This window comes from Microcebus murinus, chromosome 24 (assembly GCF_040939455.1).
Source record: "Microcebus murinus isolate Inina chromosome 24, M.murinus_Inina_mat1.0, whole genome shotgun sequence".
In the NCBI taxonomy this organism is placed as follows: Eukaryota; Metazoa; Chordata; class Mammalia; order Primates; family Cheirogaleidae; genus Microcebus; species Microcebus murinus.
The window spans coordinates 16142111-16158755 of record NC_134127.1 but is presented as its reverse complement, the minus strand read 5'-3'; the positions used below and the strand labels follow the sequence as shown (position 1 = coordinate 16158755).

Below are 16645 nucleotides of genomic sequence, written 5' to 3'. Positions count from 1 at the left end.
TGAACTGTTAATTTTTCTAATATTTACTTGAATGACATATTTCATTTTTTTCCAGGGAACAACAAATCAATTCGTCTTCAAAGCATCTCAGACTAAAAAGCTTTCAACCGTGCTGAAAAACTTACGAGGTGGATAATTCTTCCTTCCCTCTCCTTTGAAAGGAATTGAAGAAGAAATAAAATGGCAGAGGCTTAAAGTTAATATTCAGGATGAATGATGATAATTCAGATGATAAGACAGAAGATGAATTGCCATCCTTAGCTATCAGTGATAAAAATGGAAATACATATGCATATAACCCAAAATCGCCACCTACACGAAACCCATCAACCGGAAACGTGAATTGGAATTCTGCCAACCCAGATGACATGGTGGTCGAATATGGAACTGACCCTGCTGTGGGCAGTGGTGAAGATATTTCTTTAAATCATCAGCCTGTTGAAGTACTCAGTCACCAAAAGTCTTCGAGTGATTTCCTTAGTAAGCCAGTGTTAGATGTGCATACAGATTCCATTCCTCAGTCTCCTGCATTTGTTGTAAATACAGAGAAGGGTGAGTATCTGCCCAACAATCGTCATTCCCTAGAAGCGGTTCAGGACCGGAGTGTCAAGCTATCTCTGCCTTTTGTGTGGAAGCCTGGTGATGATTTGAATCATGGAGACTGCTCTCCTTCGTTGGAGCTAAACCAGACATTTGACATGACAGGGGATGAGATTAATTGCGCCATTATATCACGTCACGCCATTGAAAACAGTCACTCTTTGCCTTCCACTGGGAGTCTGCCACCCACCGGTATGAAAAGTGGAAATACATCATCTTTATCCTATTCCACTTGGGCGTCTTCCCATTCTGATACGATGCATGCAAGAAAAACTAGTTACGACAGAAGGAACTTTGAAAAACCTCAAGCCACTCCAGGAGAGGCTCAAGACACAACTTACACAGGATTTTCTGATGTCATGATGCAAACTGAGGTTTTTGTTCCAGATATTGAAGATCAGTGTCAGTATTCTGCCGGGAAGGTCACCAGTGAGTACACAGATGGGTCACAGCAAAGACTAGCTGGAGAAAAAGAAATACAAGCTCTAACACTAGTTTCTGATGGCATGGAAGTCTCCAACGGGTCTGCATCACAGAAGTTCTTTTGTTTATCTAAAGATGAACCAAATAGTGACACGCATTCATGGAGCTCATATGGGCAAAAGGAAATGGGCCAAAATCTGGGAGAGACAGTGTCCAATTGTCCTGTTGATGATGAATGCCCTTTAGTGGTGCCAGCTTTTGATAAAAATAAAGCCCAAGTGCTGAGTCCAGATCCTAAGGTCACTGTGACTGAAGACACACAAATTGCCTCCAATGAAAAGGATTCGGGAACCCAAAATTGTACCTCAGAATCGATACTCAGTAGCTCGCCAGGACAAAACATGGTTTCGCCACTTGAACTGACTTGGGAGGCAGAGAACATGGTCATTAGCTCAAATGACATGGTTTGCATGTCGACACCAGTCCAGGAACCCACAAACATAACCTTTTCTGTTTCACCTGTTGAAGCGACAGAGAAATGTAAAAAAGTGGGGAAGGGTAATCGAGAACTTAAAAATGTGTCAACCTTGAAGGGGCCACCTGTGACCATGTCTAAACCTAGTCTAGGAAAATCAACAACCAAAACAAACACCCCAGTAGGCTGCAAAGTTAGAAAAACTGAAATCATAAGTTACCCAAGACCCAACTTCAAGAATGTCAAAGCAAAGGTTATGTCTAGACCAGTGTTGCAGCCCAAAGACCCTACCTTATCAAAAGTCCCCCAAAGACCCCAGGTGACCAGTGCCTCTTCACCCTCCTCAGCATCTTCCTCAAGACAGTTGACAGTTCTGAGCAAAACACCAAGATCGGACCTGAGCACAGACACAAAAGCAGAAATCCTCATTAACAAGACGCACAAGCAGCAATTTAATAAACTCATCACTGGCCAGGCTGTGCATGTTACAACTCATTCTAAAAATGCTTCCCACAAGCTTCCAAGAACAACATCTGCCATGAAATCGAATCAGGAAGATGTTGACAAAGCAAGTTCTCCTAACTCAGCCTGTGAGACTGGGGCCATAGCTGCGTTTTTTCAGAAGATCAAAGGCATGCTCCCTGTTCAAATGGAAAATGCAGAATGTTTGGAAATGACCTACGTTCCCAGCATCGATGGGATTAGCCCTGAAAAGAAGGGTGAAAAAGAAAATGGGATACCTATGGAGAAACAAGAGCTAAAACAGGAAATTATGAATGAGACTTTTGAATATGGTTCTCTGTTTTTGGTAAGTGAATCTTTTTTTTTTTTCTTTTTCTTTTTTGGTATGCTTTAAGAAATGGTGGAGAAAACAGAGCAAGTAGTTATCCGTTAGCCAACAGTATTGCAGAACTAGATTTGCAGATTTGCTTTTGGGTGTTAATTCTTGGTTTTGTCAGTTAGTGCATATTAGAGTGTTAATAGATCACAATATGACAAACCTGTGTATTGGAAAAAAATCCTCAATTTCAGTATTTTTGTAAGGTACCAGTGTTCCTTTTAACATTATGCCAAAAAACCAAGTTACTTTAATATTTTAGTATAGTTATTTGAAGTTAAATGCCCAATATAATCAGCTTGTATTTTATTTTTCAGAAAAAAAGTTTGTTTATAAATTTTAAAATGTATTGGACCCTGTTTAAGAAATAGCTAGGGAGAGCTGGTAAACACATCAACATAAAAATAACTCCTGGTCTGTTGTTATTGAGAAGGCAGCTCTGGGAAATAGAGCTGTCTTCTGTGAGCCCCAGTCTTGATTCTGCCTCTGACCAGCTAATGTGCTTTTGGGCAAGTAATTCTTCAAGACCCAAAGGTGACGATTTTGGACTAGTAGAGCCCTACTATATTGATACCTGGCACATAAAATCTGTTTTATTCATGCATAGTGAAAAAGCAGTATGTTTTCTATAGCACCTGATATTTAGGGGTACCTAAATTCATTCTCTTTAAAGAATAAATAATTCATTTGCAGTCCAGGGATTGCCTTTCCTGCAACATGCATGCATTTTTGAGAATAGTATGGAAAAGTTTAGTTTTCTGGGTTTTAAAAGATTTGACAGGCTGTTGTAGGGTATTGTGTACTCGTCCTCAGCACTATTTTTGGCAGTGGGGACGTAGGTGTATTTTCAGCCCCACACAAGCTGTCCTTGGGTGCTCGTCTTCTGGGCCAGGAACAGGGGTAGGTGCCAGGGGAGGAAGGCAGGTGTGACTTGGACAGCCTGCCCCTTGGGGGGCTCATGGATTAGAGGAATGAAACCATAGCTTGGCAAGAGCAGAAGGGCTGTGTTAGAAATGTTTTCAGGGTGCATGGAGGCCACATGGAAGGGAAATGTCAGGTCCTTTTAGGAGATAAGGCTAGGAAAGACTGAAGATGTTCTGGAGCTGGGTCAGTTGAGAGATATTTTGGCTCTAACAATAAATCTTCTTGGTTGAAAAAAAAAAAATGGTACACCGGTGATTTCTAACCTAAAGAGTTTGTCCATTGTTTCAAAACTCAGATTTTGTTTTTAAGTTCTCTTGAAGTCAAACTTAGAAAACTCCTATCATTTATAATTTAACATTTTGCTAAATTATAATTTCCTCATTCTAATCAGCATTCTGAGTTTGGTGTGTATAGATACGCATAGAACAAGACATTTATTCCCCCTTAATTTGTGGGAAACTTGTATCATTCCCTGACTACCAGAAAAAACTAGCATAAAGTTTTAAAAAATGACATTTGAATATAAATTGGTTGTATCATTGTGAAACTAATGGTTTTCTTGACTTGTGCATTCAGTCTTAGCTTTATATTTCTGATGTGCAGAATGGAAGCCCATTTTTGAGGCTCATGATATGCGGTATTGAAGTAACGTAACAGTCATCAGGTTGAAATCGATCCCAGTTTATCTTGGAGAAGCACTACTTTTCATCTTAGGAATCTGGCGGTTAGGATTCATAATTGGAGACGAAGTCCCGAAGGATTATGTCCTGTTCTCAGCACTGGTGCTTTTACTTATCAGCTGATGCAAAGACTTCCTCCTTTTTCCACAATGCCTCTTGAGCATTTCAAAGTGTCTCTAGGAAGGAGCTTGAGGAGGGGCTGGGCCTACTGTCACAGGCCACAGACTTTGCACTTACTGTAGAATGAATGAACGTAGGCTGCATGTTGCATCGGAACTCCAATGTATGTTGGTCACTTCAGCAGTACCCAAAGGCTCTAACTGCCCTGAATCTATCAAGGGACAATCATGGAGACATGTTAGTTTTCAATGTGGTCGGTTGTTGATCTTGCCTGAAATTAGGCCTTGAGTTTACTGAATCCTTAGGCTGCTGTTTGATGGTCAGGGTTTATTTGAATCTTTAGGAAGTTTCTTATTTGGAAGAAGGAATTTTATTTTATTTTTTTATTTTATTTTTTTAGGAATTTGATTTTAATTTGCTACAGGAGGCTGAGTATAGCTCCCCATTATAGAGATCATTTGTATTTGTGATAGTGTGTTAGATAAAAGGAGTGGGGAATTACCTAAAAGGAAAGGAATTAATATTTGCACAGTGTCTGCTCTCAACCAAGCACTTTGCACTTATAAAGTGCCTTATAGATTATGCCATTTAATGTTCAGGTGCTTTGCATACATTGTTGTTTATTCCGCTCAGTAACAACAGGGCAATTGTTACTGACATTTCAATCCTTCAGTGAGGTCACTTAAAACTCTCACAGCTGGTAGGTAGTAAAATTGGGATTCAAACTCAGGCCCCCTGACCTGAATCTTTGCCCTTTTTTTCTGCTCCAAAATTCTGGAGAATGTTGGCTCTGAAAGGCAAAATCAGTGCTTTGCTGAAGATTTCACTTTTGGTAAGTTTGAAGAGAAATTTGCTTTACTTTTTAAAAGAAGGTTTTCTCTGGGAGATTAACTTAGCCAGCTTTAATTTATAACTTAGCCAGAGACAGAAGATCTTTGTTAGTTTGTGTACAGTCACCTGCTTTTCTTGGCCAGTTGTGTATTGTTCTCCTGTGCCAAAACATGACCTCCAGATGTCCTCTTAGGGTTTCGGCCTCCCAAGTTACTGTTGCATTCCCTCCTGTGTGAATTCCGTTGTCGGCAGTATAGGACTCTATGTATCTCTGTTGGAAATTAACACTTGGGATTTATGAAAAAAAGAAAGGTAATAGTAGGGAATGTGCAACGTTGAAGGACAAGCATGGATTTTGGAGCAGTTTCAAACGGTAGCTCTATTATCCACCGGAGAAGTGACCCCTGGCAAGTCACTTAGTCTCCATGAGGCTCAAGTTTTTTCTTATGTAAAGGGAGAATGCAAATCAAAGTTTACAGTGTGGGAATTTATCTTTTGAGTAAGGTTCAGCTGGGAACATTTATTGGGCACCTACTGTGTTCTCCCCCTTTCTCTGCTCGCTGTCCCCCTTCCCCTCCCTTCCATACCCCTCTCCCCTCCCCATCCCACTTTCTTCTCCCTCCCCCTCTCCCTTCCCTCCCCTCCCCATTCCCCTCTCCCCTCCCCCCTCTTCCCTCCCTCCCCCTCTCCCCTCCCTCCTCTTCCCTCTCTCCCCCTCTCCCCTCCCTCCCACTCTCCCCTCCCCCTCTTCCCTCCCTCCCCCTTTCCCCTCCCTCCCACTCTCCCCTATCCCTCTTCCCTCCCTCCTACTCTCCCCTCCCCCTCTTCCCTCCCCCCCAGTCTCCCCTCCCCCTCTTCCCTCCCCCCACTCTCCCCTCCCTCCCTCTTCCCTCCCTACCACTCTCCTCTCACCTTCCCTCCCCCTCCCCTCCTCCTCCCCCCCCTCCCCTTCCCCCTCCCCCTTCCTCCTCCCCTCCCCCCTCCCCCTTCCCCCCTTCCCCATCCCCCTTCCCCATCCCCCTTCCCCATCCCCCTTCCCCCCATCCCCCTTCCCCCCTTCCCCATCCCCCTTCCCCCCTCCCCTTCCCCCCTCCCCTTCCCCCCTCCCCTTCCCCCCTCCCCTTCCTCTCTTCCCTTCCTCCCAGTCTCCCCTTCCCTCCCCCTCCACTCTCCCCTCTCCTTCCTCCCTCCCCTTCCCCTCTTCCCTTCCTCCCAGTCTCCCCTTCCCTCCCCCTCTTCCCCTCCCCATCCCACTTTCCCCTCTTCCCCTCCCCCTCTCCTCTCCCCCTCTCCCCTCCCCATCCACTGTCACCTCTCTTCCCCTCCTCTTCTCTGCTTCCCCACCGTGTGGGTGTGGGTGTGGGTGTGGGTGGTGGTGGTGGTGGTGGTGGTGGTGGTGGTGGTGGTTGTTAGGATATAGGGAGGAAAGATACAGCCCCTGGCCAACAGACTGCCTGTTGTGGTGGGTAATGTTAGAAAGCAAACCAACCAGCAGGGCATGTAAAATACTAAGCTGGGGATGCGAATGGCGGCCTGCTGTACCTCAGGAGGGGGAGTGGGGTGGTGGCAAGGAGGTTTCTAGGGCAGATGTCATGTTAGTCACTTGCTGCAACTTGCAGGGCAAGTATTCTGGGTAGAGGGAATGCCATGTGCAGAGATGAAGACAGACAGGAGGATAATCTGATGTAGGGGGACTCCAGGTAGTGGGGCTGGCAGGGGCTGGAGTGAGGGAAACGCTGAGGAATCGCGGGGCTGCCCTGTCAGGAAGGGCTTGCTGTGCCGTGAGGAGAAGACTGGACTTTAGCTGGAAGGCAGAGGGAAGCCGTCCGGTCCTATCTGAGTGTTGGAGAGAGGCCCTAGCAGGGGAGTAGTAGAAGACGAACTAGAAGCTGGGGAGATGAGAAGGATCCTGAGGATATGGTTTCAGGAACCCTGGTGAAAAGCAATGTGGCTTACGTGAAGGCAGGTGACAAAGAGGGGCACAGGAGGCAAGAAAGCAACACCCAGAAATGGCCTTTGTTGTCTAACTTGGGCTCCTGGGTATGTTGTCAATGCAGGAAGAGAGACGTTTTGAGATGGATGGGTAAAGTCAGTTTAATTTTAGGAAGTGCTTCATGTTCTCCATTTGGAAAATGGGGTATGATAAATATATCAGCCTCACAGGACTATTAGGATTAAATGACTTGATGTATATATGTAGAATCTAGAGTGGTATTTTGCATAGTGTAAGGGCTACATCTCAATAAAAACCAACAATAATATGATTATTGTTATTGTTCAATAGAGGTGCCTGAATGATGCCGAGTGGGAGGTGCAGACAGACATTAAGAATCCATGTGGGCTGGGCGCGGTGGCTCACGCCTGTAATCCTAGCACTCTGGGAGGCCGAGGCGGGAGGATTGCTGTAGGTCAGGAGTTCGAAACCAGCCTGAGCAAGAGCGAGACCCCGTCTCTACTACAAATAGAAAGAAATTAATTGGCCAACTAATATATATAGAAAAAATTAGCCGGGCATGGTGGCGCATGCCTGTAGTCCCAGCTACTCGGGAGGCTGAGGCAGGAGGATTGCTTGAGCTCAGGAGTTTGAGGTTGCTGTGAGCTAGGCTGATGCCACGGCACTCACTCTAGCCTGGGCAACAAAGCGAGACTCTTTCTCAAAAAAAAGAAAAGAAAAAAAAGAATCCATGTGGATTTTGGGTGCACCAGTGCCTGGGTGACTGCTGAAATGGCAGATAAGATCTTGTAGGGAGAGTACACGGTGAGAACAGAGAACAGGATCAAGTTAGGCCCCAGTGAAGACCAGCATTTAAAGCTATGGAAGAACAGGACCCAGAGAAGGGATAACCAGCCCTCCATATATCGGTGGGTTTAATGGATTCAACCAACCTTGGATGGAAAATATTCAGGAAAAAACAATTCCACAAAGTTGCAAAAAGTAAAACTTGAATTTGCCATTTGCAGACTACCATGTTGAATCCACGTGAATGAAGTGATGCGTGGGTGTTGTGTTAGGTATAAGTGATCTAGAGATGATTGAGAGTTTACAAGAGGATGCTATCTGGAGGCTTTGTTGGAAAAAAAGAAATTAAAGAAAAATAAATATAAAAATTAAAGTAATTAAAATAAAAAGAGTCCACAAGAGGATGTGTGCAGGTTATGTGTAAATACGGCCCCACTTTGCATCAGGGACTTGAGCATCTGTGGATTTTGGTATTGTGGGAGTCCAGGAATGAATCCCCCGTGGTATGGAGGGGCAACCATACTCGTCTGGTACATCCACTTAAGCAGAAATTGTTTCTTTCCTATCACTACCCTGCAAGGAAATGGGAAGGAGAAGGTACGATCCGGGCCGGGTGCGGTGGCTCACTCCTGTAATCCTAGTACTCTGGGAGGCCAGGGCGAGTGCATCGCTCAAGGTCAGGAGTTCGAAACCAGCCTGAGCAAGAGTGAGACCCCCGTCTAAAAAACAGAAAGAAATTAATTGGCCAACTAAAAATATATAGAAAAAATTAGCCGGGCATGGTGGCACATGCCTGTAGTCCCAGCTACTTGGGAGGCTGAGGCAGGAGGATCGCTTGAGCCCAGGAGTTTGAGGTTGCTGTGAGCTAGGCTGACACCAGGGCACTCTAGCCTGGGCAAAAGAGTGAGACTCTGTCTCAAAAAAAAGAAAGTATGATCCGAACTAAAAATCTGGACTGTTGTTTGCATAGGGTCCTGCTTCAAAAACTACAGCCACCTCAGGTAGACGAACATCCACGCCTGACTCCTGCAGTTTGAGGAAATTACCTACTCCAAAAGCCAAAGTGGGCCCTTCTGTTTCTTGTTTGAGGCGGAACAGCGACAGCAGAAATCTCAATTCTGACCGAGCTTTGTCTCCGCAGAGGATACGGCGTGTGACCACTTCTGGTAAGAATAAAATTGTCAACTGTGCTTATAACAGTTTATGAATTATTTGAAAGCGAAACTAGACAGTTTTGATTATTAGGACTAACACATTCTGTCACTAAAGCTTTTAGCCTTCTGTGGACCAGCATCCTGAGCTGAGAAGGAAGAGAAAGACACATCCCTTATTGTTGAGCTAGTTGGGGAGACATATTTGAGCATAAACCACATTATAAGCTGTTCAGAAGGATGCATACGTAAATATGCAATTTGGCAGTTGTAAATATTGAATCACTTAAAAATTTTTTATAAATGGTTAAGTGCTTAACAATACTCAAGTGTTAGTAGATTCATAATGTGTATTCAGCCACGTGTGAAGAGATGAGATTTTTTTTTTCCTGCATTTTATTGAAAGATGTAGATTTACAGGGATATGAAGAGGACTAAAAGTTTTAAACTTCTCTAATACGAACTGTTATTAATGTTGGCTTATATTTTAGAAGTTGTAGTTTTAAAGTCAGGTGAGGCCCCATGAAACTTGGCAGCTTCAAGAATAGCTGTTAAATGTGATACTAAATTGGGCAGATGTACGGATTTCTTTGTGTTACAAATAAGAGCGGGAAATGGAAAAGCCAGTCCCAGTTTCATAAAGACTAAGACAAAAACCCTTCTAGCCTTTCTAGGTGAGGGAGGACACCCTGTAGGGAACACGGTTTGTTTCTGGAGGTTTCTGTTTGTGTTTCTCAAGGAGCCTTGAGCAAATTAAAGCCATGTGGGATTGATACACAAGTTCCCTTATAAAACTAGTGACAACTTTTGAGTGGTCTGGAAAATTGTGCCTCTAGAGTCGTTAGACGTCCACACAGGTGAGAATTTTTTTGTGTGTGTGTGAGAATGTTTTTATAGAAACTAACAAAACCAACCAAATCCCAGAAGCTCTATCTACCACTCTACAATTTAGTTATTTTTAGGTTTTTATTTTCCATCCTTATCATGAAAGGGTCTAGTGTGAGAAGCCTATAACAGAAGTATATTAAGGGCTGTTTATTTAGACTTAAGCCCAGCCCATGGCCGTGTGGTTTTGGGGAGCAGGCCCGGGAAGAGGTCTGCGTGGAAGGAATGGGATGTGCAGCGCGTTGCCATTTCCATCCCCAGGAGAGCTAAGTGGGAAAGAGGAATTCATCAGCTTCGAGTGTCAGTCATTTGGGAGGAAAACCAAAGAGAAGCCGAAAGACGTTGGGAAAAATACTGGTTTTTATTTCGGATATTGCCACAGATGGGGAGGTCGACCCATGAGGAGGGGATCAAAGCTCTGGTTCTTAACCATTGCTGTCCGATGAAGCTCATGGTATTTGCCAGAGGATGGGCAGCGCCCTTCTCCTTGGATGTGAGCAGCACCCGTGGCTTGGTGGCATTGGGGGGTGGCCACTGGCACCCTGGCCTGTTGTCAGAAGCCCTGTGTTTTAGTACCTCCCTGGTCCCAGTGAGCTGTCTGAGCAAGTCGTGTCCCATCCATGGACTTCAGTCGTTCACATTTGGAAAACAAAAGGGTGTGTGACTCTAAGGCCTCATGAGCTTTTGCAGTCCTTATCTTTCTAGGGACAGTTTCTGAGCAGTGGCTGCTTCCGGTCTGAATCTAGAACTCCACATGATGCTTGAATCTCCAGAAAACCTTAATTGCACATACTTTTAAGAAATGAGGCCCAAAACAGGGTACGTTATAAAAGACAGAATTCTTACGATCTGTCCCACTAAACAGTGAAGCATTGTTTTAGTACTTTGTGTCACATACTGTCATGTCTTAGAAAAGTCTTATCTGTTTAGTCTTAATCAAAAGACAGGGAAGGTTTTTGAGCTTTAATTATCCTGTGTCATTGAGCTTGATAACTGAGGTATTTGTTCAGATTTTTTCAGTCTGAGTTAAACAATATATTTTACCTGGTGGTTTTCCATATATGAATGGAAAAAATTTTAATGCAACCAGAAATGTCATGGATTTGAACTTGAGTTTCATAGTTGAATGGTTAGAAAATTCATATGTTAAAGCCCTAACCCCAGTGTGACTGTGATTGGAGACAGGGCCTGTGAGGAGATGATTAAAGGTTACGTGAGGTCACAAGGGTGGGACCCTAATCCTATATGGTTGGTGCCCTTATGAGAAGAGGAAGAGACATCATAGCTCACTCTCTCTGCCATTGAGACACAGTGAGATGGTCTAAAAGCCAGGAGTAGGGCCCTCACTAGGAAGCACATTGGCTGGCACCCTGATCTTGGACTTCCCAGCCTCCAGAACTGGGTGAAAATATTTTCTGTTTAAGCTGTCTCATCTGGTATTGGTTATGCCAGCTCGAGCAGACCAAGAACACTAACCTGATTATGCTGTATTCTGGTTTTTTTTTTTTTTATTAAATTAATAGCAACTGACTTGTTTGGATGTTCACAATAAATTGAGAGGTGTTTTGTTGTAGGGGACAAGAAACTCAGTCACCACAAGGTCAAAAGTAGAACAGAAAAATCAAGGAGCAAAAACAATGTGCCTTAAGATCATTGCAAGCCTGTTGCCATTTATTGTACAATGAAGGGTTTGTGTATTAGAAAATTGAAACCAAATGGATATCCACTATGGTCATACAAAGTTACTCTACTGAAAGGTAAGCGGCAGGAATGTTCCAGCCATTTTGGGGTTTTCAATAAATCCTTTCAGAAAGCTTAAGTAGAAAACCAGACCTAGAGTTGAAATAGCCAGGTTTTTGAAGCTTTAAAATGAGTATGAGAAAGAATTGGAATAAAACCCAATGGAGCCGTTCATTTTACTTGTCAAAATGTGGAAATTTATGAGCAACCTGATTATAAGAAATTATAAGAAACCAAATCTAAAGTACCTTTGTTTAAGGAGTGTGTATTTTTTTGTTGTTGCACTCAAATAAGGTGGGATTAAATGCATACCAAGTCCAGGCTCTATTTTAATAATTTCTGTTATACATTCATTTAATCCTCATAGTAACTTTGTGAGGCTCACCCCCATTTTGTAGATGAGGAAACAATCACAGAAAAAGTTAAATAACTTGTCCAAAGTTATGCACCTAGAGTGAGGGAGGCAGAGGTAGCACTCAGATTAGGCAGTAGGGCTCTGGCGTCCATGCTCATAACCCTCACTCTGTTAGTCGCTAGGAATGCTATTAGTATGACCATGAGTTTTGTTTTGTTTTGTTTTTGTTGACAGAGTCTCACTTTGTTGTGTGGGCTAGAGTGCCGTGGCATTCGTTTACAGCTCAAAGCAACCTCAGACTCCTGGGCTCAAGCGATCCTCCTATCTGAGCCTCCTGAGTACTTAAGACTACAGGCATGCGCCGCCACACCTGGATAATTTTTTCTAGTTTCAGTAGAGATGGGATCTCATGCTTCCTGAGGCTTGCTGAGGCTGGCCTCGAACTCCTGACCTCAGGCGATCCTCCTACCTCGGAATCCCAGAGTGCTAGGATTATAGGTGTGAGCCACCACGCCCGGCCATGACACCCTGAGTTTTGAGAAAATTAGCATTCTTGTGCTCATCTGAGTGGGTTTAGGAACTGGCACTCTTCTTTTAACCCCTTGACTTAAAGCTCAGTATCAACTGACTGTGATATAAATGGTTTTACATGGTTTTTGAAAACTAATGCTCGATGATTGACCCTGGCGTCTTCAGAGACTGGCTGTCACGTTCTTCTGGAGGCTATACCAGTGCTTGCAGGTTTTAGATGATAAATGGATGTGTTGCTCTTCCCAGTGGGCAGCCTGAGCCAGGTAGGATTCCAGAAGGATCACAGAACACCTCCCTGCCCCAGAGGCGGAGGACGTCCAGGGGTGGGTCTGGTGAAGAAAGTCTTCATGAAAGAGAGATGGTTTTTTAGTTTCCTTTAGAGAAAGAAAGTCACATTACAAAAGGGCAAACCTCTGTTTTAATTCAGTTCTTTGTGGGTTAATAAAGTAAATGCCTTTCCAGATAGTAGTCCATCCCAGACTTGCAACGACTTGCCCCCATCGTTACAGCTTTCTCTTCTTTCTTGCTAAGTTGTTTCCTTCTTGGTTTGTGTTAAACTGATTTTTTTCATTTATTTATTAAAGAGAACTCACAATCTTTTTTTCAAATTACTTTGATATCCCTTAAGCCTTTTTTGGGCGAGACTTTGAGAGAGGCAGTAAGCAACATGATGAGAATTTTTTTCACATACTTGCATTAACAGAAATGAATAATTTACCCTTTGCACTCAGATGTCGAGTGTGACTCGACACGGTTAAGTAGAATAAAGGAATCGAGAAAACAAGCAAGTGCAAAGGGTTTTAAAACCCCAAAATGATCACCCAGTAAGTTATCCTAAAAGCTAACTGTAATGTGTTGCTCATGGGTGGCTCTATATTTATATGTAATTGGAAACCTTTTTAAATAATGTGTCTTGGGATTTCTTTCCATAAAAATAGCGGCAGTAGCTAGCATGTTTTGTGTGCATGTGATGTGCCTATGCGCTGTGGTAAGCTCTCTTAAATGCAGCGTCTCATTGAATTCCCACAGCTCCTGAGGTGTAGATACTATGATCATGCCCATTCTGCAGAGGGGAAAGCTGAGGCTTGGAAAGCTTCAGTAATTCTCCCACAGTTAAACAATGCGTGAGTGTTGGAGCCGGGAAGTGGCCAGGCAGCCTGGCCCGGGCCCGGTGGGCCTTCCCTTGCCCTTCATCTTGACACTCGGTCCTTCCTCCATGGACATGAATAAACTCCTCATCGGAGGATGCGTGTGTTAACGAGTTGCTAGTACCTTTGCAGGGAAACTGTTCTAAGTGCTGGGAATGACAAAGTGCACTAAAGGGACAAATTCCTGCCCTTAGAGACCTTAAATGCTAATAATGGGAGTCAGAAGATAAACCAAGTGAAATTGTAGCCTGTTAAGATGATGATAAGTGCCGAGGAGAGAAATAAAGCAGTGAAGGAGGCTGGGCGCGGTGGCTCATGCCTGTAGTCCTAGCACTCTGGGAGGCCGAGGTGCGTGGAATGCTCGAGGTCAGGAGTTCGAAACCAGCCTGAGCAAGAGCGAGACCCCGTCTCTACTATAAATAGAAAGAAATTAACTGGCCAACTAATATATATATAGAGAGAGAGAAAAAAATTAGGCGGGCATGGTGGCGCATGCCTGTAGTCCCAGCTACTCGGGAGGCTGAGGCAGGAGGATCGCTTGAGCCCAGGAGTCTGAGGTTGCTGTGAGCTAGGCTGATGCCATGGCACTCACTCTAGTGTTGGCAACAAAGTAAGACTCTGCCTCAAAAAATAAAAATAAAAAATAAAATAAAGCAGTGAAGGGAGTTAGAGTTTTAGACAGAGTGGTCAAAAAAGGTGTCACTGAAAGGGTGACACTGCGGGGGGGGAGGGGTCTGGATGGCAGGAGGGAGGGCTTGCTGGGCAAAGGGCGCAGCCAGTGCAAAGGCCCGAGGGGGGCGCTGTGTGGGGAGCTGGGGGAGTAGTGAGCTGCCTGTCGCTCGTGGTGGGGGCCGGAGAGAGCAGAGCGCGTGGGGGGGGGGGACGAGATGAGGCCAGACCTAGGAGGGCCGTGTAGTAGGTGCCCGGCAGACAAGCGTCTTCTCTCTCCTTCCTTGCTAGCATCATCGCTGTAAATCCTTGGTCTTTTCCAGGCATTTTGCACACTTCTCACTTGCCAGTAATTCTGGAATAGATTGCTTTATGCAATGACTCATAACGTCTGCTTCATCTGTCATGATGCAGTCTCTCTTATTTACCCTTTCAAGAAGTGTTTGGAGCACCTGCCGTGTGCTGAGATGCCTCGTAGATTCTGAGAATCTGAACAGCAGGAGCAAGCAAATGTGCCCACTTAAGGAGCTTACTAGTTGGAAAAAGGGTGTCTAAGCAAATCATTACAACACAAGCTCTTCCTCCTCCACATCCCAGATCAGCTGCCCTGGCCTCGGTGACACTTTGCATTTCCTGTGCCACATGGTAATTATTTTCTTACATCTGTCTCCCGATAAACTGGAAGACCCATGGAATCCAGGACTCCAGGTCTTCCTTATGTTTCTATTTTCTAGTGCCCAGCACTGTGTGTGTAAACACCTGTTACACAACAGGTGTTTAAAAATGTTGTTGGGCTCGATTGGAATGGAGACTTGCTCAACGTGAGGGAGACTGGAGGAGAACGATGACCTTTGACCTGGTCTTGGAATGGGCCTGCGTGTCAGGGAGGGGAATGGGGAGTGTGTCAGCAGACGAAGGTGGCTGGCATTCGCTAGGTGCAGATGCTGAGTTACGAAGGCATGCGGTGTATTTGGGGAATGTCAAGATTGGGATCAGAGTGCCTTGAGTGTGAGCGAGTGTCGGGGCCAGTGGAAGGTTGAGGCAGGTTGGGTCTAGCAGTCTAGGCACGGGCTTTTTTTTTTTTTTTTTTTGAGACAGAGCCTTGCTTTGTTGCCCAGGCTAGAGTGAGTGCCATGGCGTCAGCCTAGCTCACAGCAACCTCAAACTCCTGGCTCAAGCAATCCTCCTGCCTCAGCCTCCCGAGTAGCTGGGACTACAGGCATGCGCCACCATGCCCACCTAATTTTTTCTATATATATTAGTTGGCCAATTAATTTGTTTCTATTTATAGTAGAAACGGGGTCTCGCTCTTGCTCAGGGTGGTTTCGAACTCCTGACCTTGAGCAATCCGCCCGCCTCGGCTTCCCAGAGTGCTAGGATTACAGGCGTGAGCCACCGCGCCCGGCCTAGGCACGGGCTTTTTAAAGGTCTGGCGAGTTCTGGGGAGCAGAAAGTGGGGCATGTACTTAAAACATCTTAGAGAAAGAGTGATCAGCTCCAGTGTGGTCAATAGTCCTAGGTGTCTTCCCAGCTGTCTTGTTTGGATAGCTGGACAGAGGATGGGGCCATAAAGTGAAGTAGGGAACAGAGTAGTAAGAAGAGGTTTTCGGGAGGAGAAGCGTGGGTTTAGTTTGGGGCATGTTAAATTTGAAGAGACCAAAGACCTGAACGCTCCTCAAAGAGGTGTGTGCATGTTTGAGGTTTAAGGCAGTGAAGGGGCCGGCGTGGTGACTCACGCCTGTAATCCTAGCACTCTGGGAGGCCGAGGCAGGTGGATCGCTCAAGGTCAGGAGTTTGAAACCAGCCTGAGCAAGAGCGAGACCCCGTCTCTACTGTAAACAGAAAGAAATTAATTGGCCAACTAAAAATATATAGAAAAATTAGCTGGGCGTGGTGGTGCATGCCTGTAGTCCCAGCTACTCGGGAGGCTGAGGATTGCTTGAGGTGGCTGTGAGCTAGGCTGACGCCATGACACTCCAGCCCGAGCAACAGAGTGAGACTCTGTCCCCCCAAAACACACAAAAAACCCAAAGACAGTGAAAGCATACAGAGGCTGAGGAAGCCTGTGGGGAAAGGGAAAGAGTTGATAAAGATACGTGGGACAGAGGTAACCATGGCAACCAGGTGATGGAGGACGCGATGTATCTTTGGAATAAAGAGGGGAGCACAAAAGTATATAGATGTAGAAACATCTGGAAGTTTAAGAGTTGAGGAGGAGGATCAAGATGGCGGACGAGAAACACCGCCAGAAAGAGTGTCTCTGCAGAAAAGACAGATTCTAGCAGAAATTAGAAAAAAGAAGCAAGAAAGCAAGCATACAGCAGACGAGGGCCAGAAGGAAGGGTATCTGAGACCCCGGGAGACTCCACGGGAGGAGGCTGCGGATGAGAACTGGAAGCTGAGACCGCTGGAGCAGCCTGGAGACCAGCGGGAAGGGTAGGTGGATAAATCACCTTTCCCCTCCCCGGCATTTGGGACTGCTGGTGGGCTTCCCAGCGGGTGGAGAGACCTGCGGACATCAGCCCAGAGACGGCC

General features: G+C 45.1%; 1 protein-coding gene across 2 annotated transcripts in view; it reads left to right on the top strand.

Moving 5' to 3' along the window:
* The first annotated feature begins 209 nt into the window (after positions 1–209).
* The window catches only part of MTUS1 (microtubule associated scaffold protein 1), a 98677-nt gene continuing 82241 nt past the window's right edge, over positions 210–16645 (top strand). For both annotated transcript variants that reach the window (XM_075997108.1, XM_075997107.1), the window contains exons 1-2: positions 210–2306; positions 8602–8797. In XM_075997108.1, coding sequence (XP_075853223.1) covers positions 210–2306; positions 8602–8797 — 2293 coding nt within the window. The remainder of the gene's footprint in view (positions 2307–8601; positions 8798–16645) is intronic.